Raw genomic sequence first — 26,298 nt, 5'->3', positions numbered from 1 at the left:
CATGCTCACACCCGATGGTTGCAACATAGAGATCAGAACGAACTCGGTTAGAGAAGTTGGCATAACTTGTTCATATGGAAGCACAACGTCACTGACGTTCCACTTGCGGTCCTGTTGCATTGTTAATCGACGATGGAGGAATGAGTGAACGCGATATTCCAATGAACAGGGGGATTCAAGATCGGAAAACTTTAGTTTTTCTTTTTCCTGAATCTGTCTGCAGTTCTCATTGTACTGGGTGGGTGCTCCATTTTCTAATCCTGGTTACTATGGAGGCACATCATTTCGGGGATCCAGATGACACAGCATGCTTTTCTTAATGGAAAGTCAAACGCCCTAGGTAACGTGAGAAGAGCCGAAGCCGCAGCTACCGGACAAAAACAAGCGAAGAGGAATCACGCACGACAATATGAACAGGGGGGGGGGGGGGGGTGGGTTGGCGCGGGCTCTGTCTTTCTTTTGAGCAAGTCTTTCGTTTGGTGACCCTTATGGTCAATAAGTAATCGGGTCTTTCTTTTGTTTTAGTTTATTTCTTGGTGGCGCTGCTAGCCTTGGCCGGCAAATCACGAAAAAGTTTCTCCAGATCCGAGCAGCCAAAAGGGCAAAAAAGAAAGGAGAAAAATGAGTAAATAAACAAAAGGGTGTTCCAGAAAATACCCAGGAAGGCTGCAGTATCAAATCAGTTGGCTATAGTGCTTCCTATCGGCTTCATGTAGCGGAAAGAAAATACAATACTGGAAACATGAGGGTCCATAGTGTCATAAAGAAACATAGGAAGTCGTTGTCGGTTCTAAAATTTACAACTGTAGCGTAGTTATGAACTAGTGCGGAGACCAAGAATGGAGAAAACAATGTTTACTTGTTGCCAAGAATTCTATGCAAGTTGTTGAACAGAAAGAAGAAAGACTTATAGATACCTCATAGACCAACGGTATTTGCGGAGAAATTGAGTTGCACCAATGGCATTAGATACGAGAAATTGTAAACTGCAAAAACACCGAGTCAGATAGGAATCTCCTGCTCCGTTTAGCATGTCTCGACCCTCGAGTCTAGATCTCGATTTACATATTCGTGTAACATTCAACTTTTGAAAAATTTAGTTATCCGCGTTATTATCATGTGCGCATGTGACATGGGTCGAGACACACTAGAAAAATGAGTCTTTATAGTCTCTTGAAGTCTCATGGGGAAAACCCGGATGTTCTACCTTGCGTTGTATGTTGCGGGTGTCGAGGAAAAACATCATTCATGAACTCATGAAAACGAGGTTGCCATCGATGGTTTTTGGTCCGTCGAGACATCGAATGGAGCATCGTGCGGAACAGGTAGACGATCTCTGTCTTCATCGTGGGGCTCGTGGGTACTTCATAGACCTCTCGGTAGCTGAGCCTCTGCACCCGTGCACCGGAATCACAAGAAACAAAGCAAGAATTCTACAAAATTGTATTCGACTTGTCCATACATATTCGTCAACAAGTGGGTCTTCGTGGAAGTCGGAGAAACAAGAAGCAAGCAGGGAAATTCCCAGTCTTTTTCTTAGTTCTTTCGGAGTCCACACGCAGAGAAAGAGACAGAGTGGACTCTGAAAGAGTCGCGTGGTCCTCCCAGCTTGGAGGGTTCGGCTTCAACCACGAGGATAGCAAGACTTGGACGTTACAACACATCGGGTCATAGTATAACCAACGACTCCGCGGCTCGACTCGCTCTTATATTCAAACAACGTCGCGGTCGAGCTGTAATTAGTGTTACCGATTGTTTAAGTTGACCGCCTTTCTATAGTAGCGAAAATGATCAAGTTGCACAAAAAAGAAACAATTTGCAAAAGTAGGTACGCTCTTAACTTCATTCTTGAGCTGTGAAACAAGAGCAACAGCGTGACTGCCTCAAAATGCGCTGAACTGCTTATTCCTAAAAGAGGTTCCCCGTGAATCCGTGAGGAGACAAAAGTTCAAGATGAAGCCTGTTCTCTAAATTCCATAACTTTCGCTTTCCTTCTTAGATTTTTATTATGGTCCGTAGTTATTTCATCTTCTAATATCATATAATCTATGAACTCGGGCAGTTTTACATGTGTTATTAATCCTTAGAAATCTATCTCATCAAATATCTTATTCAAACTTTAAGACCAAAATGAAAGAAAGCAGCAGTTAAATGTGAACTTTTACTGACACAAAGGACTTGTAGAAGCATGGAGGGATCCGCTGGTCGGCACATCGTGTCCAATTAGTCCATGTAGATTCAAGAGGAATTTTGTTTCCTCTATTGTAATAGGACCTTGGGTATGTAAGTAGGATTTCTACCCTTTTTTTTTTGCATGAAGGTAGAGATATTGTTAACTCTGGCTTAAAATCCGCATCTATTGACAAGAAAATCCATCTTAAATAGATGATTTCTAGGGCTAATAGCATCCACCGACCTTGTTTCGAATCATGTGAGAGACGAAACATCTAAAAGCCGGTTAGGTTGTTCGAACATCGAATCTATTGTCCTGCGCGATGTTGGAAAAATTATGGTTATCTGACTCACCACGCCATGAACTTTAATTCACTCGCATTAGTGTTTTGCGGAAAGTTGCACATAGAGTGCACCGAGATGTCCTTTGATTTTGATTTTGTTCCGTCGGTCACAAAGGGTAATCTTCGCACGTGCATATCATTTTCAAAAGAGAGAAGGTTTTGCGTGGGAAGTATGGATGTTTAAAAAAGGACAAAGCAACGACAGGTTCACAGCTCCTGGAGACATTACACTGTGCATTTACACTGTGCATGCGGTCAACCATGCTTGACATTTTGTGGCGTGTTTCAGTCCTTGTTGTGATGCACATGAACTTAATTTGTTCCTCCTCCTTTTCCACAAGAATAAAAACATAAATCGCCTTCGCTCTTCGATAACACGTTGAATTCGTTTACACCAGGAGGGAAGGAAGATTTTGGCCGGTGATGCATCTTAAATACTGCAAGACGTAGGTGGGCCCGATGAAATATGTATCTGAGCACAAATCGACTTGAGAATATGTGTTTAACCATGGGCTTCTCTTGGATCCTTGGTGTTCAGTTAAGAGGTAACCTTATCAAGATAAGAGAGTTTTCGCTCCTACAAGAGCTTTCGTGGCTTGTCCCCAACCTGTGTGACGAGCTCTACGGATGCGTTCATTATTTTAACGTGTCGGTACCCGCACGTCTCGCATCCCCCAATTCCTCCTGTATCTGTCTTTCCCGGAAAGAGGAAATACCCTCTTGAAGATTTACATTCCGGGGATCTCGAGATCCGGATAAGGCCCGAGATGAAGCCATTTAAAGACTTGCTTATGTCCAAAATGGAGATTATATACATTGGTAATGGATTCATCATATTCATGGCAACTCATTCAAATGAAAATAGTAAGAATCCAATATCATGACCTACTACGTTAGATGCATGTTTTGTTGTAGATGCCTTAAATGACTTTTGTGAAATTATTCATTTGTAAAAAAATAAAGAACTGTAAGTACATAGCCTGTGTTTCCTTTCTAACTCAATTCCTGTGCGTCACCATTAATTTAAATCATAGTTATAAAGGTCGGTTGTGTATAAAAAGTACTCGGGCCGTGTATCGTAGAAAATTAAGGGAGATGACATACCTCAAACTGTGAGAAAAGAATTATAATTGGGAGAAGCGGACTGAAAAAGAGGGGGAAAAGAAAAGGTTATAGATAGCGGTATGATGAGAGCAAAAGTGTTGTGGTTTTGGTAACCAATCAAAACGATAGAAGAAAGGTAATGAAGTAGTGGGACTGTAGCAATGGTTTTTGGTTTATTCGATAGATGCTTGACGCTTTCTTGGATTTGGATGTTACTCTCAATTGGCACACAAAAGGAAGTTAAGAAATGATTTTAACTTTAAGTAAAACAAGAAGAAGAAAACTAGGGTTTGCTCGGTAGAGGTGGACACGTGAGACGAAACAATCAATTGATAATTTGCAGTTTCGTGCATGTACACACATTCACATTTTAATTTAAGACCCCATGTACATGATGAGTTTATGTATGTTAGAATAGAACTTGCAAGAGCTCTTTCCAAGCATTATTTGGACATCACCTGCGTTATATTGAGAAAATCTATCATCAATCTGTGCTGTGTATCAAGAAATGCTCTCCCTGTTCTTGGTGCTAGTAGAGAAAGTGTAACAATACTCAATCTCTCGCCCTTGAACTTCCCTGGCTATCTCCTTTGTTTTGTTCATAGTTATGGACAAGTCCTCTCTCTCTCTCTCTCTCTCTCTCTCTCTCTCTCTCTCTCTCTCTCTCTCTCTCTCTCTCTCTCTCTCATAATCTAACCCAAACTTTGGTTAAATCAATTTTCACAAATGTACACATCGTTTAGTCTACTCGAATCAAACGAATTGACTCCACCAACAGAGCAGTGGTTGACCCTCAAAGTAATTGTACATAAAAGAAATTGTAATTTGGACATAGAATCCGTTATGTGAAACCCAAGCGCTTGAACACTTTGGAAGATACCAAGAAAAAGCAATACATGGGGCTCCTCTCAAATTGCGAGGTCCAACTCATCAATGATTATCATTGATCATTCCTGGCTTCTGGACTTAAGCAACTCGTTAAAAGGCTTCATCCTATACCTCATTCGAATTTTGGGATCCAAATGATTTAAAGCTAAGAGAAAGTGTTCCCTCCACCCAGGAAAAAAAGGATTTTGGTGGAATTACGAGATAGGGTGTGCGGGTACTGACACTTTAAAATAAAAAACACATTCGTTATATAAAATCCGGACGCTTACACACTCTTGGAAGATACCGAGAAAAGGCGATACATGGGGCTACTCTCAAATTGCGAGGACCAACTCATTAATGATTGTCACACTGATCATTCCGGCTTCATCGAGCATGAAAAATCGAAAAGATTGTCCACTGACGCAGAGTGCTTGGTCGCACCATTTTTCCAGAGTGCACTTCCTGATGAAGTGCTCAATATGGTTTCTGTGATTGGGGATAGCGCATACCCTATAGTCGGTCTCTATTGCAGAGCCCTTATGGCTTTCGGGGTCGCATCAAATGTCAGATTCGGATATAGCTATATACATACTTCGCTCTCCACCACAACTTTATTTAATTGCCATTTCTTGTCTTTAGGCATCAAACGAAAAAAATCTCTTTCACCGTCTTTATGTTTCTGTTCTTTTCAATCTCGCATAATACCCAAGTCGTGTCACAGCCAAGGCCATGCTGTCGTGTCGTCTGCCTCTCTCGGGTTCATCCGATAAGCATTTGCATATGCTTGTGTATAATGCGAAACCCTAGTTTATACTTAGTCCATCTGCATTTGCAATGTGTATTAATACCAGTCCATCCATCAGCTAATGCTCGCATAAACTCGTTGAGGAGGAACATCAAATAATTCTCCTGTCGATCACTAAGCTCGTGTGTGTGTTTCTGTTACTCCGAAACCGTGAAATAATTCAGAAAACAGATTTTCTAGATAGGCAGGTCGGTTTGTTTGAATCAAGAAATGCAATACATGTTCTCTTGTACTATTAGATGTGATGGATTCCCTATTGAGACGTAAATATTCTTTATCAAATAATTTTATGACCCAGCATGTCTACATTTGTTTGTGTAATCGGACATGACTGATTGACACATCGAAGTCGTGAGAATAATGGGAAAATTATCCAAAAATCCTAAATCTATTGTACGGCTGTTAAATTAGTTCTAAATCTTTTAATTGCGTCAATGCAGTCCTAAACTTTTTGAAAATTTGTTAATTTAGTCATTCCAGACAATTTTTAACCAAAAATTGCAAACGTGCACAATTTTTTTTCCTTTTATTTTCTTTTGTTTCCCTTTTCCCTCCGCTAGCCATTGCTAGGCCTTGTAGATGGCCGGTGGAGGTCATGGGCCACCGATGAGGGCCTCTCGACCCTCGCTAAGGGCCCGTTGACCCTCGCTAAGGGCCCAACAATGGCTAACAAAGGGAAAATGGGAAAAAGAAAAAGAAAAGGAAAAAATTCAGAAAATTTTTTAAAAAAATGAAAAAATCGTCCATAACAGCATTGACCATGTCACGTAGGATGGTGGACGTTGACTAGATGGTCACGTTAGCAATTTTGGTCAGAAGAACTAAATTGGCAAATCATCGAAAGATTTAGGACTAAATTGGCACAATTGAAATGTCCAGGACTAAATTGACAAATCGTTAAAAGGTTACGCTAAATTGGTACATTAAAAGGTTTAGAACTGAATTGGCCACCGTACAATAGGTTTATGACTTTCTGGATAATTTTCTCAGGGAATAATCTTATAAGAATAAACGAGAACTTTAGGTCAAAGGACCTTATCTAGACACTACTCATAAGCTCTCTTTTTCAAACCGACATTAGATTTTTTTAGGTTGTCGAGCTCAACATTTGCCATCCACAAATGTTGGGATATTCACCAAAATATCATAGATGCAAGTGCAACACACAACACAACCACTTGTTCGTAAGCATCATACCCGATTCTGCTTCTAGGTTATGAGGAACTTAGGTTCCACGGATGTTAGAACATCATTCTCTCTCAAAATGCTCTCCATCAATCTCCATGCACAATATAACCCCGGATGATCTACGTAATACCCGAAACATGCATGTCAGCAAAATTATTGACTATGTAAAGCACGTTGCTCTCCCTTTCCGGCAATGAAAATCCAAGATTTCAGCAGCTTTGCGATGGGGTACGCGTCTTGGGTCGTCGATGTTGAAAGCCTAGAAGAGTTTGCCAATTAGCTAACCCTAACTTAACCTAACGTCCCTTTGGAGGAACAAGGATGCTACAAGTGCCAAAAATTGTGTACGGCGCTCACTTTAGTACCAAAATTTACCGCTGGATCACTTAAGTGCCAAACTTTTTAAAAAACAATCACTTAAGTGTTAACGGCGAGAAATTCCGGCCAAAATTAACACGTGGCATTTACAATTAAAAGAAAAATGTGACATGGCATATTTTTTTTAAAATAGAGTCTGTGTGGACGTAAAAAACAACGTCGTTTTTCCGTTTGGCGTGGTTCCAACAAATGAAACAACGACGTTTTGTGCCTATGGCGAAAACGAAGTCGCAAAACGTCGTTTAGATTCTTCGTTCGCTCGGGGGGGGCGTAGAAGGTTGGGAACCCTCCACTGCATACGAACAAAGCTCGCTTCATTGCCGTCGTCCCTCGGTCGCCGTCGCTCGGTCACCGTCGCCTGCCCGCCGTCGCCCGCCGTCGCTCATTTGCTGTCATCGTCTTGCAGTCAATCACTCAGGTTAGTCATCTTCTCTGTTGAGGTTTCGACTGCAAAATTAGAGCAACAAGGGCAAAATTAGGGCTCAGCTTGGAGGGAAAAAGGTTCTTCGTAATAGAGAAGAAAAATGGCTTGGTTCTTGGTACTAGCGAACAAATTCGCTTCTTTTGTGGAGACCTCACTTTGTTTAATCAATTCGGTGCTATTGTGGGGATCGAATTGATTAAATCAACTTTGTTGGTTTCGTTCCAGAAAACGACAACTGCAAAGTCCATTCTTTAATCAATTTTTTGCAATTGTGGGGATATCCATGTGAAATTGTTGTCCTTTCTGCTATGTGATCCCAAAAGCTAATGTTTTTTTTTCCTTGGGTGCAGTGTCGGCATGGGGGAGAATCTTGCAGCCATCATTGTTGACTTTGGCGGGGAATTTGTAATTGGCACTGAGGAGTAGGAATATGCCAGTGAAAATGAAGGTACTATCTTCGTCGATGTTAGGAAGCCATCATACATTAAATTCGTGAGGGATATAGTGCATTATTTACCATGCAAAGTGCAAAAATTGCATTATTATGTTCCTGGGAAAGAGTTGAAGGATGGTTTCCGATAGTTTAGTAATGATAATGGTATTAAGAATATCATTTACCATTATCTTCATGGTGAGGAAGCTAAGGTTTATGTTGAATGTTATAGTGATGATGAGGATGATGGAGATGATGAGAATACTGAAATAGGAGAAGTAGGAGATCGCATTCAAGCGAGTAATCAGGTCGGGTATGAGTCTACATTAGACGAAGGGCAATAGGAGAGGCAAGTGTGGGAGGAGAGGGATGAGTCTACATTAGTTGATGAAGAATTGATTGGATTAGATTGGGAAGTTATTCAATCGAGTGACAAAGATGATGAAGGTTTAGCAAATGCGAATTTCCCAAGTGATGAAGATAATGATGAACTTGCATAGTCAAGACAAAAGCAAAGGGAATTTGTGAGAAATAAAATTGTAGCATTTAGAGAAATGCGTGAATCTAAGTCAATAAATAGAGATGAAGGAGCTGGAGGTAATGAAAGTGATGAGGTTGAAAATGGCGATAATGAGAGTGCTAGTTCTGAGAATGAGCTTCAAGATGATGATGTACCCGTGCGTAGAAGGAGAAGTAAGATTTTTCCTATGATCCAACTGTTGTCGAACCAGTTTTTTCTGTAAGCATGACATTTGATGATTCCAAATAATTTAAAGAAGCTATTGTGAAGAACACTATTGCTAAACAGAGGAGCATTGAATTTATTAAAAATACGAAGGAATTTATGGCACGCTGAATAGGAAGGGGTTATTCCAAATTAGGTATTTCTAGGAGAAACATAGTTGTTTCATCATATTTGACAACAAAAGAGTAATAAGTACATGGTTGTCAAGACAATTCTCTAATACTATCAAGGCGATGCCCGAGATCAAGAGTCCTCCGTTTTAGTAGTTAGTGAAGGAGCAGGTGGGAGTTAATGTGTCGAGAAATCAGTGCAAAAGAGCGAAGTAAAGGGTGATGAAAATACTAATGGGTCAGTACAAGGAAAAATACACCCAAATTTGGGATTATACTTTTGAATACATGCTTCAAAACCCATCCAGTTGAGTATATGTAGAGGTTATTCATAGACCACTGGCTGACTATGGGCCTAAGTTTGATAGATTTTATGTATGCTTTGATGCATGCAACATGAATTTTTGGCTGATTGTAGAAGAGTTGTAGGATTGGATGGTTGTTTTCTAAAGGGATCATGTAAGGGAGAGTTGTTGGCTGCTGTAGGGAGATATGCCAATAATCAAATGTTTTCAATAGCTTGGGCTGTTGTGAAGATTGAGAATAAGGACACCTGGTCATGATTCCTCAAAAATTTAATGGCTGACCTTGAAATTGATAATGGGGAAAGTTGGACATTCATGAGCGACCAACAAAAGGTAACGCCATTCTCAATTATTGGCTTTTTCATATTACTTAACCTCATATTTTTGCTTACTTGTATTTGTTGGTTTGAATTTTTATAGGGACTTGTTCCTACTTTGGCTGAGTTGATGTCATATACCGAGCATAGAATGTGTGCGAGGCACATATACGCAAATTGGGCAAAGAACTACAAAGGACATAAGCTGCAGAAGCAATTTTGGCAAATAATAAAGAGCACCAACATGACTGATTTTAGATTGGCCAAAAAAGGGTTGTTGCAGCTAACAAAGGAAGGTTTCGAAGCACTCTTCCAAACAGAAGCTAAGCATTAGTGTAGGGCATTCTTTAGCAAGGAATTCAAATGCGATATCATTGACAACAACCTTAGTGAAGTTTTAATGGAAGAATAATAGAGGCAAGGTGTAAACCAATCATCAGCATGCTTGAAGACATTTGCGTTATGGTCATGACTAGGCTGCATAGATAAACAGATGAGGCAGCAAAATGGACTAGAGAAGGTGGTTCTAGGATTGCGAAGAGATTGGATGAGAACCTGGCTGCTAGTAGGTTCTACCATCCAATTTGGAATGGAGACGATGCCTATAAGATAATGAACAATAATGATAAGTATGTCGTCCACCTAGAGAGGAGAAAGTGTTCATGTCGAATCTGGCAACTACCTATAATTCATTGTGCCCATGCCATTTGTGCTATCCAAATGAAGCGACAAAACCCAAAGGATTACCTAGATGGTTGGTACAAGAAAAGCACATACCTTGCTTCGTACCAATCCATGATGCAGCCTATCAGAAGTCGCAAATTCTGGGAGCCAATGAATCATGAAGCCCTCATGCATTTGCCACTAAAGAAGCAAATAGGAAGGCCAAGAAGGAGATAGAAAATGCAGGAGGGGGAGATCTCGAGTCGGAGGATGGCCAGGACTGGGGCAAAGATGAGGTGCTCCTATTGCCATAAGGAAGGGCACAATAAGAAAGGATGTGCATTGAAGAAGCAATATCAAGAACAACAGACTATAGGGGTTGATGTAAGCCAATAGATGGGCCTTCTGTAGGGCTATCTGAAGGGCCAACAGAAGGCCCTACTGTGGAGTCAGGTGCACTGCCAGCTGAAGGCCAACAAAAGGCCCTACTGTGGGGTTAGGTGCAGGGACTACTATAGGCAGGATAAGAGCAACAACCACTGAGTCGACTGTTAAACAAACAAAAAAATAACCAGTAATTTGTACATGGTTGGGTTTTTTTGTGTTATTTTATTGGCTTAAATTTGATTTTTTTTATGTCTTTCTCAGGTGAGAAGACGATGAACTGGACAGGTTGTAGAGATTACACAGGTTGCACACGTTGCTCCCTCGCAAGTTGCTGAAACTAAGGCACCACAGCGAACAAGAGGAGTTCTTGGGAAAAGGATAAGGTAATATGGTTATGGCCTTTACACAGATGAACGTACTAGAATGACTATTTTGAATTTAAGTTTTGTAGGACTTGTGCATTTAATTTAGGGGGAAGAACAGCATTGGTGCCAAAACTTGTGTACGGAGGCCACTTTGGTGTCAAAAGTTTCAATCGGATCACTTAAGTGCTAAAAGTTGTGAAAAATGATCACTTAAGTGCCACTTCGCCGGAAATCCGACGTGGCATTTTTTTTATTAATTTCTCAAGCTGATGTGGTTCGCCGGAGGCCGATGTGGCTCATTGGAGGCCGATGTGGCATTTCTTTTCTTTTTTTTCTTTTTCTTTTTTTCCTTTCTTTTTTTTTTCTTTTCTTTTCTTCTTATTTCCGATGGCCGATGGTCGGCCATCGGCCATCGCTGCATCGCATCGCCTTCCTCCGGCGAGGCCCGACCGAGGCGCCCGTGGGCCACGAGGGCCGGCCTCCGGACCTCCGGCGAGCCTTGCCTCGCCTCCCGCCGAGGCCCGTCGAGGTCGCCCGGGCGTGGCGAGCCCGGCGAGGGCTCGCCCGCCATCCGGGAGGTCGGCCCTCACCGAGGCTCGCCCGCCCAGCAAGGGTCGAGGTCGCCTAGGCGTGGCAAGCCCTCGCTCGGGCGGGGCGAGCCCGGCGGGGCTTGCCTCGCCAGATCCGGCGAGGCCGGCTCCTCGCCACGCGCGCCTCGCCTTCCTCCATGCGAGGCCCGACAAGGCAGCCGTGGCCTCGGCGAGGGCCGGCCTCGCCGGATCCGGCGAGGCAAGCCCTCGCCGGGCTCGCCCCGCCTAGGCGACCTCGACCCTCGCTCGGGCAAGGCGAGCCCCGGCGAGGCCGGCCCTCGCCGAGGCCACGGCTGCCTCGCCCGGAGGAAGGCGACGCCCGGCGAGGCCAGCCATGGCCGGTGGCTGGCCTCCGGCCACCGGCCATGGTAGAAGAAGAAGACAGAAATGAAAAAAGAAAAGAAAGAATAAAATCAAAAAAAAATATTTAAAAAATTGAATTATACACATGGAAAATGCCACGTGTCATTAAAATTTAAATATAAAAGTCACGTATTAAATTTGATCGGAATTTCTCGCCGTTGGCACTTAAGTGATCGTTTTTTTTCCGATTTGGCACTTAAGTGATCGCCGGCGTAAACTTTTGGCACTTAAGTGATCCAAATGAAACTTTTGGCACCAAAGTGACCTCCGTACACAAGTTTTGGCACCAATGCTGTTCTTCCCCCATTTAATTTATATTATGGTATTTGTATTCATATATTGGTGATAATATGGTTATGTTGTTGTAGCCTGGAAGAAGTTCATAAGTGCTTATCTCTCAAGGTGGCCCAATTGAAGAGTCAAGGGCTATGCCAAAGCCAAAGCCAAAGAAGAGTGCTCTAGAGAATAAAACATTGGCTACAGCTCCAAAACAACCACCAACAAAGAACCAAGCACTAGTTCCATCTAAATTGATTGAAGTTGGTACCAACAATGGCCCTATGAATAGCCCCCATCACATGACACGTGATAGAAAGAAAATTGTTGCTGTTAAGAAGAAAGTATATGGGATAGGAAGGCCAGTTCAAAAACCAGCACGTCCAGCTAGAAAGAGTGTAAGGATTGTGAATCAAGTTAAAAGTGTAAAAGGAAAAGGAACTGGGGACGTTGTGCAAATTAACTGATGGGAGTTGCTGCTATTGTTTTTTTTTTTTTGCGGGTTGCTGCAATTGTTTTTGTTTGGGTTTGTTTTGACATGTTAGGTCGGAGGGAAATCTTGACTAATTGCGGAAGTAAAGTGAGAGATTTGTTTTTTTTGTAACAATCAATTCAATGTCAATGGCAACGACGTTTTTGTCAGTTCTCATTTTCTGTCTTGGTTTTGGCTGGTATGCGAGTGGTTGTTATGTTCTGCTGCTGGTACAAGGTTGTGATGAGGTTGATGCTGTTTTGTTGCTGGTGGAAGTTGTGTATGCTGGCGCATTTGTGGGTGTCGGGAATTGTGTGTACTGGTGCAAGCACAAGATGCACCAGCTGTGTTGGTGCAATTCAGGGTGCTGGTGCTTCTTGTGCACCAGCTATATGCTGGTGCATTACACCAGTTGTATGTGCTGGTGGTGCTGGTGTGAGCACAAGATGCTTTAGCACATGCTGGTGCAGAGTATTGTGCTTGCACCAGCAAGCATAAGACTGCACCAACAGCTTGGTGGTGATGGTGCTGGTGGTGTTGGTGGTTTTGGTGGCTGAGTGTGATGCAGATGGTACTGGTGTTGGTGCTGGTAGCCGAGAGTAGTGTTAGTGGTGCTAGTTGTTTTGGTGGTCGTGTGTGCTGGTGCAAGCATAACATGTGCCTTGTTCTTGTACCAGTAAGTACTAGTGCACTCCAGCAAATACGGGTGGTGCACAAGATGCACCAGTTCCTTGCATCGTCTAGTGTTTTCGTATATGTGTGTTTAGTGGCTTGCATTGTGCTAGTGCACGAGGGACAGGCTCGAGGATTGTGGACAAGAATAGTCAAGTGCATCGATGGCCGAGCACAATGTATTTAGTATGTTGTGGTGCATTACAAGTGAAAAAAAAAAGTGAAACCAATTTAACCGTTTTTTTAAACTTGTGCAGCACAAGTGATCACTTTTGAACCACGATAGGCACTTAAGTGATCATTTTCAAAAAAACTTGGCACTCATATGATCACTAGTTACAACTTATGGCATTAAAATGATCACTCGACAACTTGTTCACTCCTTATTTCGACTAGTGTTTGCAACAAATATTGCAGCAGACCAGCAAACTTTACCAGCAAACCAAGATTGACAATACACAACTAATCAAGGAAACTTGTAAGTGCTCACAATCAATGAATTCCAACCTTCCATTTCCACCGTAGATTGCATACAAACAAAAATTACAGAAAACCTATAACCAAAATATACTTATAAATTACACAATACAAGTACATAATCCACTGATATTCACAACTATGGTAGACTAAGATACTTCTTCTCATCACTCACTTTATATTTGAGCATAAAATAGACCAAACAAGACAACAACAATACAATCAACACTTGATAACTCTTTCTTTCTCTTTTCATCCTTGAAATTTCCTTCCTCAAATGTTTGGCCAGAGATGCTAAGCCCTTCATTTCTGCTTGCATAGAGTCCACATCATCCAACTCGTCCATTAATATAGGTGGAGGTTGATGCCGTCCTTCAAGTAGCTCCAAGATCATCTCTGTCGCTCAACCGGATAATTTTGCATCGACTCATTTTTTGCACATCGAGCCTTCTCTATATCTGGCGCATCCATGAAATCTATTCCTGGGATTCAACCGAGTCCAAGATGTTCTTCTTGAACTCGGTAATCGACAATAACAATTACACTCACCTCCTTCTTCGCTTCGTTGAAAGGAAGTTGAGCCGCTGCTGAAGCTTTTGCCCTTCATTTGCAATCTTCAGCACTTAATTTGGGGGGCAAACCGAAATAGGGTAAATTCGATCGATTAGGGTTTTCAATTTGCGCTTTTCTTTTAATTTGGAGATTTAGGGTTCTTATTTGAGGAAAATAAATTAAACTACATCGTTTTGAAGTGTACATTCTAATTGTACATGCTGACTAAACCTCCGGCAAGCCACATCGGCTTCAAAAACTAATAAAAAAATGTCGTGTTGGATTTTCGGCCAAATTGACCAGAGTTGGCACTTAACTGATCGTTTTTTAAAAAATTTGGCACTTAATTGATCCGGCGGAAACTTTTGGCACTAAATGAGCGCTGTACACAACTTTTAACATTTGTAGTGTCCTTGTTCCTCCCTTTGGAGCTTAACTTGTTAGAGTATCTCTATTCAATAATAGGCAACATGGTTGGCGTGATAATGAACCAATCCAAATGTTTGCCCAGGATTAGGAATCGCAACCACCATTGCGTTTAGAAAAGAGAATTATCTTTCATTGGCTCCTTTCTCCCCATTTGACTCTTGCGCTATAGAACAAATTAATGTGCAGACCCCTTCTTTGAAAAAAAAAAACTTGGAGGGATTGGCGGAGGGGTTATTTTATGCATAAGAACTTGCCGGAAAAATTATCCAAAATGTTTTAAACTTATTACACTTTTGTCAATTCAGTCTTTAACCTTTTAATTTTTCCAATTGAGTCATAAACCTTTGAGAAAATTTCAAATAAGGGCCTGAAGTACCCTTATTTTCTCAAATAAGGACCCGAAGTGAACTTTGTGTCAAATAAGGGTATGAAGTGGCATGTGAGTCTCAAATAAGGGTCTAAAGTGACCATAAGAGTCTCAAATAAGGGCCCGACCTTGCCTGTTGCTCGCCAGTCGTTGACCGGCAAAATATTCCAGCCGATCAAGGTTATTTTTGTCAAAAAATCATTTTAATTTTAAATTATTTTTATTTCTTTTTGTTTTTGTTTTACTTTTTTTTTTCTTTTTCTAGTTTTCTCTTTATTTCAGGAAGGGTTGCTCGAGGACGAACCTCGCCCGATCTAGCAAGAGCCACCCTCGCTGGCAATAGGTGAGGCCGCCCTCGCCCAAATCCAGCGAGGGCGAGGCCGACCTCAGCAGTTGCCAACGAGCTCACCGAGGCGAGACTAGCCTCGCCCAGGGCGAGGGTCGCCTTGCTCAGGCGAGGCCGTCCCTCGCTTGTTGCCGGCGAGGGTGGCCCTCACCAATCGGGCTGAACGAGGGTCACCTAGCCCTTCCTAGGATCGGCCACTGGCGAAGAATAAAGAGAAACCAGAAAAGAAAGTAAAATGACGAAAATGCCCTTATCATCCAATAAGCCAGGCCTTTTTTTGAAATAGATATAGCCACTTCAAGCCCTTATTTGAAACAAAATCCACTTCAGACCCTTATTTGAGAAAATGAGAGCACTTTAGGTTTTTATTTGACACAAAGTCCACTTTAGGCTCTTATTTGACAAAATGAGGGCACTTCAGGCCCTTATTTGGAATTTTTTCTAAACCTTTTCACGTGTTGTCAGTTGAGTCCATCCAGTTAATTTTGGCCAAAAATTGATGATGTGAACGCTAACCGTCCTACATGACACGACCGGCATGATTTTGACATTTTTAATAATATTTTAAAATATTTTCAAATACTTTAATATTTTTATTACTTTATTTTATAAATCTTTTATTTCTTTTCTTTTGTTTATTTTTTTTACACCTCTGATCAGAGAGGCATCGCGGCCCACACTGGGATTTGGTGAGGGCGAGGGCTACGACGAGTCTGATGCCCTCGCCAGTGCCCCTCGCTTGTGCCCCTCATGTGTGGCCGGGAAGGGCTACGACACCCTCACTCAAACCAAGCGAGGGGTTCGTGGCCCTTGTTTGTGGTTGTGTCGGCCGTCACTTGGATCTAGGCGAGGGCATGGAGGCCCTTTGCCGACTAGAGGTGTAAAAAATACAAACAAAATAGAAGAAAAAGAGAAAAAGGAAAAAGAAAAGGAAAAAATAAAAAAATCGAAAAATATTAAAATATTATTAAAAATGTCCACGTCAGTGCTAGCTGAGTCACGTAGAATGGTTGAAGTCCACGTCATCAATTTCCGACAAAAATTGACCGAATGGACTCAATTAGTAAAATATGAAAATGTTTATTACTCAATTGACAAAATTAAAAGGTCTATAACTAAATTGGCAAAAGTGCAATAAATTTAAAAAAATTTAGACTATTTTCCCGAACCTGGCTCAAGGAGGGGAATAACAGCTGGAAACGGGTTCCCCCTCATACTAAAACTACAAAATGTTCTTGTGAAGTATGGCAAATACCGCGTATATAAGTAGTGATTACAGTTTCCTTTCATCCAGCTCAAATTACAAGATCGCCCCTTTCATGCTCGGGATATGAGTGGGGGGTAATTCAATTGACACGATTCGATAGTTGACTTTAACTCAACTTTGTACTCGATTCAATCTTCGTTAGCTCATAGGCTATGAATATATTGTTGGCATATATCCTGTCAGCTTACGCTTTTAGGAAAAAACGGTTCATCTAACAAGCTAGCTCGATCGAGCTTTTGATGATGTTTACTTGAGCTCAGTTCGAAATGTATTGAACGAGGACAAGTTCGACTCCATGGCTTAGCATGTTTCAACCAAAGATCGAATCGAGCTGGATGCTCGAGCTCAAATTGTGAAGATACTCTATAATTGGAAAAACCAATGCATTAGCAACTCTTTGAGCGACACCCACCGTTTGGTTTTCGGGGACCCACGTTAGGCATGACATATTATTCTGTGGCGCATCATGAAGTCGTATCGCAAATGCATGCATCCATCGATTGATGAGTCTATCGAAAATGAAGTCCTATTCCGATTATTCTTTCGGAAACCAAACCATCTAAATGAGCAGATATTTACGTACGACCTACTAGAGCAGGCAGATCTAGAAATCGGAAAGACAGCAATTGATGGTCCAAAATTATATTCGCATGGCTTTATGTGATATTGAACCTTTCTGTGATTGGATCTTTTTATTATAAAGGTGATGTGCACTATATATCTTACTAATGCTAGATCATTTTCAATTCATGGAAAACAAGCTCTCAATGATAGTACATGAAAAAGATGCATGACTAGGTGCAATCCACTCCTCAACTCAGACGAGGAGATCGGAGGAAATGAACACGAAAATTATCAAAAAAGTTCTAAACCTATTGTACTTATTTCAATTCAGTCTTAAACCTTTCAATTTGGCCAATTTAATCTTAAACCTTTTGATGATTTGCCTATCAAGTCCTAATCTTTCAACTATGCCAATTTAGTACTAAACCTTTTGATAATTTGCTAATTTAGTTCTTCCAGCTAATTTTGGCTGAAAATCGCTAACATAGTGGTCTAGTCATTGGCAGCCATTCTACGTGGCACGGATAGCGCTGACGCGGATAATTTTTTATTTTTATAAATTTTTTTATGAAATTATTTTTATTTTTTCTTACTTTCTCTTTTTCCCAAACACGACGGGGGCATCAAACCTCGCCCAGATCCAGGGTCATGGCCCTTGCCTGTGGTTGGTGAGGGCTGCGACACTGGCTCAGGGTTAGAAAGAAAAGGGAATGAAAAGAAGAAAAAGAAAAGAAAAGAAAAGAAGATAATAATAATAAATTTAGAAAAAAAAAAACTTAAGATTGTCAACGTCAGCACTTGCAATGTCACGTAGGATAGCCGGCGTTGACTAGTTTGCTACGTTAGCGATTTCCGATTAAAGTTGGTTGAAATGACTAAATTGGCAAATCATCAAAAGTTTTAGGACTAAATTGGCAAAATCATCGAAAGGTTTATGATTAAATTGCCAAGACGTGAGAAGGTTTTGGACCAAATTAGCCAAATCGAAAGGTTTACGACTACATTGCATAAGTGCAATAGATTTAAGACTTTTTTTATATTTTTCACGAAAATGAAGAGTTGGAACACAATGGCTAATTTCCTGATTATATATCCATCGTGTACATAGTCAAAATTTAATTTAGCCCTAGGTTTAGCATCTGCCGACTAGACTTAATCAATGAGCGAATCTAAAAGGACCGAGCTTACCACCTACCCTATGTATCTTTACCGAAACCCGTCCATGGTGTAAATAAAGCTTTCGTATAAAAAGGGTTCGGCTTGAGTAAGTTTTGGACGAGCCCAGTTGGGTGGACCCGGTGCAAGAACGAAATGGCTTGCCTAGACCTGTTTGTTCCTCCTTTCGAGCCGGCGGGGTTCAATAGGCCCACTGCCATCAGGCTGCTCGCCGAATGTTCGGGTCGAGTACTAACTACAACGTCTAAGTCGTGATCTCTCCCTCATGCATATTATACCCCTTTTGTCCCATTGGCAACAATCAGTTTTATCGACGTCCTCGTGTTTTGGATCTCTTAACTCTATACTTGTCCAACATGATTCTCAGGAACAGTAAAATTCATCATCAATGTTCGTTGAATTCTAGTGGGAATCGTCCCTCCCAGCGACATTGCTGGAGAACAACGTTTTGCGACCCTTTTCACAGAATCGTTTCCAAACTCTATCTTTGGTGGGGGGGGAAATAATTAATTCAGCTTGTCAGAGGTTCGGGAAAGGGAACTGACGGGGATGGCTCCACAAGGAAAGAGACGCAGCCATTCTGGTCAATCACGTGAACAGCGTACGAACCATTCCACGCCACTACGCTCCCGCCCTTCGAATTGCATCTTGACCACCACCATTCACTTTCTTTCAGTTTGAGCCGAACCCGGCCATGGGATTTATTGCATGGACGACGCTGTCCCTGGGTGGTCCTCCGTCGCCGTCGCCATCGCCCTCGCCCTCGCTGTCGTCTTCTTCTTCTTTGCATGTTCCCTGGTCAAGAATAGGGTTTGGACACCTGATGAGTCTCTATCGAGCACTCCAACCGCTTCATTTCCCGTGGGGCCTGCGATTCGCACGATGCTCATGTTTGGAATTGCCCCGTGTCGGGTCATACTTAGAGTACGACCCAAATACATTGTCACCATCAATCGTACCACCGCTTCGAAGGGTGGACACGGCTCGCGGGATTCACGTGAGGGGTTTATTAAGGAAGAATTATCAGGCATGGCAAGTTTTTTTAAAACACCGGCTCTTAACGCATGAGCACGGGAGAACGCGTCAAAGCGTATATAAAAGCGTCGAATGTGTCTTAATGCGATGTGCTGATATAAAATAATATGTTTACCAGCATAATTAAATGTGCGAACGTGCAATAAACATGTTAAAAGGGTCTATTCGTGCACGACACCTATGTTATTCTTGCATAAACAAGGTTATCCGAGAATCAATCGACCCGATTTTGGGGAAATTACCAAAAAAAGTCAATTCAATTATATACATTTTTTTTTTTGCCAATTGAGTCTTAAAGTTTTTGCATTTGTGCCAATTCAGTTCATCCGGTCAATTTTGACCGAAATTTGATGACATGGCGTCGCCGGTGCTAACATGGCCAATTTTTATAATTTTTTAAAATTTTATGAACTTTAATATAATTTTATTTTTTCTCTCAATTTTTTCCTTTTTTTTTTTTTCTGTTTTTCATTGTGGCCGGCGAGGCTCAACCTCGCCATCGATAGACGAGGTCGACCTCGTCGGCCATGGGCAAGATCCGACCTCGTCAAATCTGGTGAGGTCGTGCCTCGCGCAGCCACCGACGAGGACGACCCTCTCTAGTGGCCGAATGGGTGAGGCTCGCCCTCACCGGATCTGGCGAGGGTCGAGCATGGTCGGTGAGGCTTGACCCGCGCCAGCGAGGGCAAGGTCCACAATGATAAAACAGGAGAAAAAAAAAAAGAGAAAAAAATAATAATAAAATTGATATGATTTTTAAGAAACTATAAAAATTGTCCACGTTAGAGTCGGTGACGCCACGTCGACAATTTCCGGTCAAAATTGACCGAATTGACTGAATTAACAAAAATGTAAAAGGTCTAGAATTCAATTAGCAAACAATAAAAAATATCGAGGACTTAATCGGTACAATTGCAGTGGGTTGAAGACCTTTCCCGATTAATTTTCCCTGCCCGACTTTCGAGGTAAAAGAAATCCAGACGTGGTGGCGACAGATGGATGTGGCGATGTGGCTGTTTGTCTTCCGCTACCTTGTTTGTGTGCGTCATCAGACGTGGATCCCGTGGCAGGAAGTAGGAATACGAATTCAAAGCAGCCATCACTCTCGATTCCGAACGATCCTCCATTGCATGTCTGGTCAATGGCAAGAAAAGCGTGGTGGGTTGCTTTCTTCCCGTGAATTTCGTTGTCCTTGATTTTCTTTGGCTTTGGGTTAGCTCATTGCCCTTTCCATTGTCGATGAACAGTTTCTCTTTTTCCGGGCAATGATTTCATCATCAGTTTCCAACAGACGCTATTTTCTTCTCCCCTCTCTTTCTGTTTTTTTTTATTTATTATTTTGTGAGATATTAGGTACAATTTCATTTCTCAAAACAAAACGCCCCAAGAAGGCAATTGGAGAGTCCGGCCAGGTTGTTGTTTTTTTCTTCTTTTTGTCTCGTCCTACTCCAACTCACTCTCAACTCATTCTCAGATTTATAAATAAGTAATCGTTTTAAAAAAGCGTCTATCTTAAACTTTTTCTAGATTTTACTTGACAATCGAGACATAGATTTGCTCGGCAACACAAAAAAGAACTGGTTTCTAGGACAACACTCATTTCTACGAAAGTAAAATTTAACAATAAACAAAAAAGATTAGTGTCTTTAATAGGGGAAATTTCCAAAAAAAGTCGTAAACTTATCGCACTTGTGCCAATTCAGTCATAAACCTTTCAATTTGGCTAATTTAGTAACAGTTTTTACGATTTCCCAATGTAGTCATTCCGACCAATTTTGATTGGAAATCGCTGACATGAACGCCAGCAGTGCCACGTAAAACGGTTGGCGCTGACGTGGATAATTTTTTATAATACTTTTTAGTTTACACATGATACTCACAATAAACAAAACAAAACAAGTGAACATTCTTATTTATGACAACTAGATCGAACATAGAAATAGAAAAAAAAAACTAGGAAAGTAAATAAATTTGAGCCCACTACTTTAAATTGCAATCGAATGATAGAGGGCAATTTTGCTTCTTCTTCTTTTCTTTTTTTTTGGGTGAAAATTGGATGGATCTAGTCATATATGGGATGGAATATATTCAACTAATATGTCGGAGCATCGTTATCAAGACCCTCGTTGTATTAATGGGTGGATTGGTAAGGTCGACTTAGTGAGGAATCACAATTAAAAGACCTCTCTCATTTATGGTAGGAGGAAAAAAGATCATATTTTTAGGTAAGTAAATCTCAAAATACACGAATTACCCAACTGGATCTCATGGATTAGAATTCATACGGGTGACGTGTATAGAATCGTTTGCAATTGGTGGTGTGAAGATTCGAACCTATGTCGACCGCTAAATTCAAAACACATATGTTAGCTCTCCTTCAAAAAAGGAAAAAAAGTTGGGAAAGGAGCAGCTATTCCAGTTTTGGACCTACGAGATTGGCCCAACAATTTCATTGAAGGATCATAGTCCCAGCACATCTCTTGCAGGCTCGGACGAATCCTTATAAGTTTTGGCCCAAATGGCCCAGAGGACACCTTCATAGAGGGTTGACCTTTCAATGTTGAATCCCTCACTATTCGGGCCCCACTACAGCAGGTCCTTTTCTTAGGCTCAATTTGCCCGATAACGCGTTTGTTTCGAGGAAAATTCAAACGAATCGAAAGGTATTTTCCTAGAAGTTACCATTTGCATTGCCCACGAAAACGAGTCGACCAAAGAAAGTTTCATCGTCAATGAAAACGTTCGGGCATCATCGGCCGTCGTTGATAATGACAATATTTTCTCAATCTTGGACAATGACACGAGGCCCATTGCCTTATCTATATTAATTTCGAGTCCTCAGACTTGTGCGACGAGGTCTCAGTCCACGACTTCCTCTCTCTCTCTCTCTCTCTCTCTCTCTCTCCCCAGCATTTGTTTGAATGCCCTGGTTTATTTTTAGTGATGAACAAGTCTGCTTTAGGTATGCCTACGCGAGTTCATTGAACTACCATACTAATCTCACGAACTAGGTAAAAACGCAATCAAATCCTCAACCCATCGATAACCTAAGCGAGATACCATTTGAACCGAACTTTCATATCGTTCATCTAAAATTTTATGCACGTAATGTTAAGGTCTTGAGATTTTTTTTCCCTCACGTCGAGGCTCAAACTCTGATACATAACTTAAGTTGAACGTCACGCATTAACTGGTTTTTTGTTCACTTAGTTGGAATCGCGTGTCGTGAGTCAATGTTCTCTCTAAAGCAAAGTGACGGGGGATGAGTGAATCAATCATGACATTCTTTGATTTACTTTCCATCAAGAACGTCTTTTCACATGCAACATTTTCATTTTCCCAAACTTAGGGTGCGTTTGTTTCACGGAAAATATAACGTTTTTGGAAAATGTTTTCCGGAAAATCATTTTTCAGGCTTTACCAAAAAAAAAAATCATTTTTCAGGAAAATAGTTAGTTTTCCTTTGTTTGGTGATATGTGATTTGAAAATATTTTATGGTGTTTGGATCTCATTTGAAAAATGATTTCAATTCCATGATTTCATCTCAAGCAAAAAAAAAATTTCGAATTTTTAAATATTTTTATTTTTAAAAATAAAAAATAAAAATAAAAAAAAGAAAAAACGAAAGAAAAGAAAAGAAAGAAGAGAATAAAATATTTAAAAAGTAACCACCCGCCTGGGTGGCGCTGCTGGAACTTGTGCGATGAGGTTTCAGTCCACGACTCTCTCTCTCTCTCTCTCTCTCTCTCTCTCTCTCTCTCTCTCTCTCTCTCTCTCTCTCTCTCTCTCTCTCTCTCTCTCTCTCTCTCTCTCTCTCTCTCTCTCTCTCTCTCTCTCTCTCTCTCTCTCTCTCTCTCTCTCTCTCCCCAGCATTTGTTTGAATGCCCTGGTTTATTTTTAGTGATGAACAAGTCTGCTTTAGGTATGCCTACGCGAGTTCATTGAACTACCATACTAATCTCACGAACTAGGTAAAAACGCAATCAAATCCTCAACCCATCGATAACCTAAGCGAGATACCATTTGAACCGAACTTTCATATCATTCATCTAAATTTTTATGCACGTAATGTTAAGGTCTTGAGGTTTTTTTTCCCTCACATCGAGGCTCAAACTCTGATACATAACTTAAGTTGAACGTCACGCATTAACTGGTTTTTTGTTCACTTAGTTGGAATCACGTGTCGTGAATCAATGTTCTCTCTAAAGCAAAGTGACGGGGGATGAGTGAATCAATCATGACATTCTTTGATTTACTTTCCATCAAGAACGTCTTTTCACATGCAACATTTTCATTTTCCCAAACTTAGGGTGCGTTTGTTTCACGGAAAATATAACGTTTTTGGAAAATGTTTTCCGGAAAATCATTTTTCAGGCTTTACCAAAAAAAAAATCATTTTTCAGGAAAATAGTTAGTTTTCCTTTGTTTGGTGATATGTGATTTGAAAATATTTTATGGTGTTTGGATCTCATTTGAAAAATGATTTCAATTCCATGATTTCATCTCAAGCAAAAAAAAAATTTCGAATTTTTAAATATTTTTATTTTTAAAAATAAAAAATAAAAATAAAAAAAAGAAAAAACGAAAGAAAAGAAAAGAAAGAAGAGAATAAAATATTTAAAAAGTAACCACCCGCCTGGGTGGCGCTGCTGGAAAGGGCACTCTTCCTCTCGCAAAAAGTTGGGTGTTCGAATCCCGGGCGCCGTAGGGTGACTTAACCGGTGCACGTGTGTGGTGGCTAGCACATGTCGCCCCCAGGGTTTACCTCCCGTCTGTCGGCCGTGCGGGGGTTCCCTAGGTTACCAAAAAAAAAAAATATTTAAAAAGTAAAGGAAAGCAATTCCAGAAAGTGTTTTCACCTTCTTAAATTAGGGAATTCACTTTCCTAATTTTATATATAAATATTTTCCTTGATCGGAAAGTATTTTTTGTTGACTAATTATTTTCGACAAATCAAATGGGTAAAAATTCGGAAAACGAATTCTCCAAAAATACTTTCGTCGAAACAAATGCCCCCTTATTCACCGTTCGAATGCATACTTGCAGAACGCCGAAGTATATAAAATTGCAGATGGGTGCGGTCCATATCAGAGATTCAGATCTCAGAGTAGGGGCCACTGATCATTGGACGAGACGAGACAGCACCTTAGCGTGTCAGCCTTTGCATTGTATGGGGCAAGTAGTGTGTCGACTCATCATGCATGGTCACGGAGAGATCGGATGAATGTGATCTGAGATCATCGAAACGACAGGTAGCCCAGAAGTCCCAATTCGGCCAATAAGTCAAAAAGCCCGAGGTTAACCAACAGTCTTGGATCATTGGATGGTAGCATGTGACAACCCCCGTTATTGGAGAAAAGCCCACGAACAGATGGCCATAATATCACGTTCAAGTTGTCGTGCTCATGAAAACGAAAGCTCCGCGGTTTCTGCTATATAAACTGACACCGTTCTACGACGGAACACCAACGACCTGCAGGTATCTCTAGACAGAGAGCTTCATACAGTAAATCGATACCGCGCAGGTTCGAGGAGGTGGGAGAGATATAGATATGGTGGTCAAGGTGTATGGCTCGACCAGAGCGGCTTGCCCGCAGAGGGTGATGGCGTGCCTCTTGGAGAAGGAGGTGGAGTTCGAGATCGTGCACGTCGATCTCGATGCCGGGGAGCAGAAGAAGCCCGAGTTCCTCCAACGACAGGTACATTGGCTAGCATCGAATCAGGAGCACATTAAAATACTCGTAATTTACTCGACACGTCTCTCCCCAAAAAGGCTAGGACATGTTTGTCGTGTTTCGGCTTGGCAATCAAATGATACTACTTAAGACACATTCGTTCCATTATTACATGAAGGAACGGAGAAAAGAAGGGGGGGATAATAATAAACTTGTAGTAAAACAACATGGATGCACGGAGTGAGATACAACCATAAAAGACAGGTCACAGGAGCAGAATCACTACTTCACATAAGTGACATGTCTTGTTCTAGAGACCACATTCCCATCGGGGCTAGGGGAGTTCTGTCTTCTCTCTTTTGTATTATTTTGGAGATTTTTTCACATATTCTGGCTGACAAAACATTTGTTCTTTTTCGTTAGCCTTTTGGTCAAGTTCCGGCGGTGGAGGACGGCGATTTCAGGCTTTTCGGTAAGCTCATGTGTCAACAACTCGTGCCTTCGATCGAGGAAAAATGGACAAAGAAACACTTGCAACCCATATGCTTCCATACTTCTCGAACTGAAATGAGTATAGACAATGATTATGTCATGTCCGCGATTGTGCAGAGTCGAGGGCCATAATAAGGTACTATGCAACCAAGTACGCCGGCCGGGGGGCTGACCTGCTGGGCGCAACCCCGGAGGAGCGGGCCGTGGTGGACCAGTGGCTCGAGGTGGAGGCGCACAACTTCAACGACCTGGCGTTCAACCTCGTGTTCCATCTGGTGATCTCGCCGCACATGGGCCTGCGCAGCGACCTGGCGTTGGTCCACAGCAGTGAGCAGAAGCTGGAGAAGGTGATGGACATATACGAGCAGAGGCTGTCCAAGAGCAAGTACTTGGCCGGCGACTTCTTCTCGCTGGCCGACCTCAGCCACTTGCCCGCGATCCGGTGCCTCACGGAGGACGCCGGGCTCGGCCACTTGGTCAAAGAGAGGAAGTTCGTGAACGCTTGGTGGGAGGACATCTCGAGCCGGCCCTCGTGGAAGAAACTGCTGACCCTTCTTTGATTGTCTTGGGAAAAAGCTCTCGTGGACTTCACTTGAGAACTTATTAAGCCTCTTGCTTGTTAGATGCTTGAAATAATTAAGGGTGTGATTGGTTTGGTGAAAATACCGTGATAAAAAAATGCTTTTCTAGAAATGCTTTTTTAGGAAAATATATTTCCTAATCAGGTTGGGAAAAATCCATTTTTCCAACTTTAAGCATACATAATTTCTTTGACCGTAAATGATTTTCCGTTGACCGATCATTTCCAGCAAATTAAATGCGTGAAAGTTCGGAAAACTAATTCGTGGAACAACACGCCCTAAGATTGATTAAGTTTACAAAATCTATCCATCAGAGGCAAATTGCAATAGCCGTTTAGAATGAGTGGATCAAA

General features: G+C 41.6%; 2 protein-coding genes across 2 annotated transcripts in view; one reads left to right on the top strand and one right to left on the bottom strand.

Annotated features, from left to right (window-relative positions):
- LOC115692055 (uncharacterized) overlaps positions 1-22,091 on the bottom strand; it is a 59,786-nt gene extending 37,695 nt beyond the window's left edge. The window contains exon 1 of the mRNA XM_030618810.2: positions 22,065-22,091. The gene's annotated coding sequence lies outside the window, so the exon portion shown is untranslated. The remainder of the gene's footprint in view (positions 1-22,064) is intronic.
- Positions 22,092-24,656: 2,565 nt separating this feature from the next.
- On the top strand, positions 24,657-26,027 carry LOC115692074 (glutathione S-transferase F12). Its single transcript, XM_030618829.2, has 3 exons — positions 24,657-24,896; positions 25,296-25,344; positions 25,482-26,027. Exons 1-3 carry the CDS (start codon positions 24,750-24,752, stop codon positions 25,922-25,924), a joined length of 639 nt encoding a protein of 212 aa, XP_030474689.1. The 5' UTR covers positions 24,657-24,749; the 3' UTR covers positions 25,925-26,027.
- The last annotated feature ends 271 nt before the right edge of the window (positions 26,028-26,298 follow it).

The sequence above is a fragment of the Syzygium oleosum genome, unplaced genomic scaffold (genome assembly GCF_021117445.2).
Source record: "Syzygium oleosum isolate NSW1041296 unplaced genomic scaffold, Sole_v2.1 Sole_v2.02, whole genome shotgun sequence".
Classification (NCBI taxonomy): Eukaryota; Viridiplantae; Streptophyta; class Magnoliopsida; order Myrtales; family Myrtaceae; genus Syzygium; species Syzygium oleosum.
The sequence above is the reverse complement of the archived record's forward strand: the minus strand, read 5'-3'. Positions and strand labels throughout refer to the sequence as shown.

Excerpts from the sequence above, each read along its gene's own strand:
- LOC115692074 (XM_030618829.2), top strand. The coding sequence starts at position 24,750 with ATGGTGGTCAAGGTGTATGGCTCGACCAGAGCGGCTTGCCCGCAGAGG. Across the intron at positions 24,897-25,295 it reads CCGAGTTCCTCCAACGACAG|CCTTTTGGTCAAGTTCCGGC; the intron begins GTACATTGGCTA and ends CTTTTTCGTTAG. Across the intron at positions 25,345-25,481 it reads CGGCGATTTCAGGCTTTTCG|AGTCGAGGGCCATAATAAGG; the intron begins GTAAGCTCATGT and ends GCGATTGTGCAG.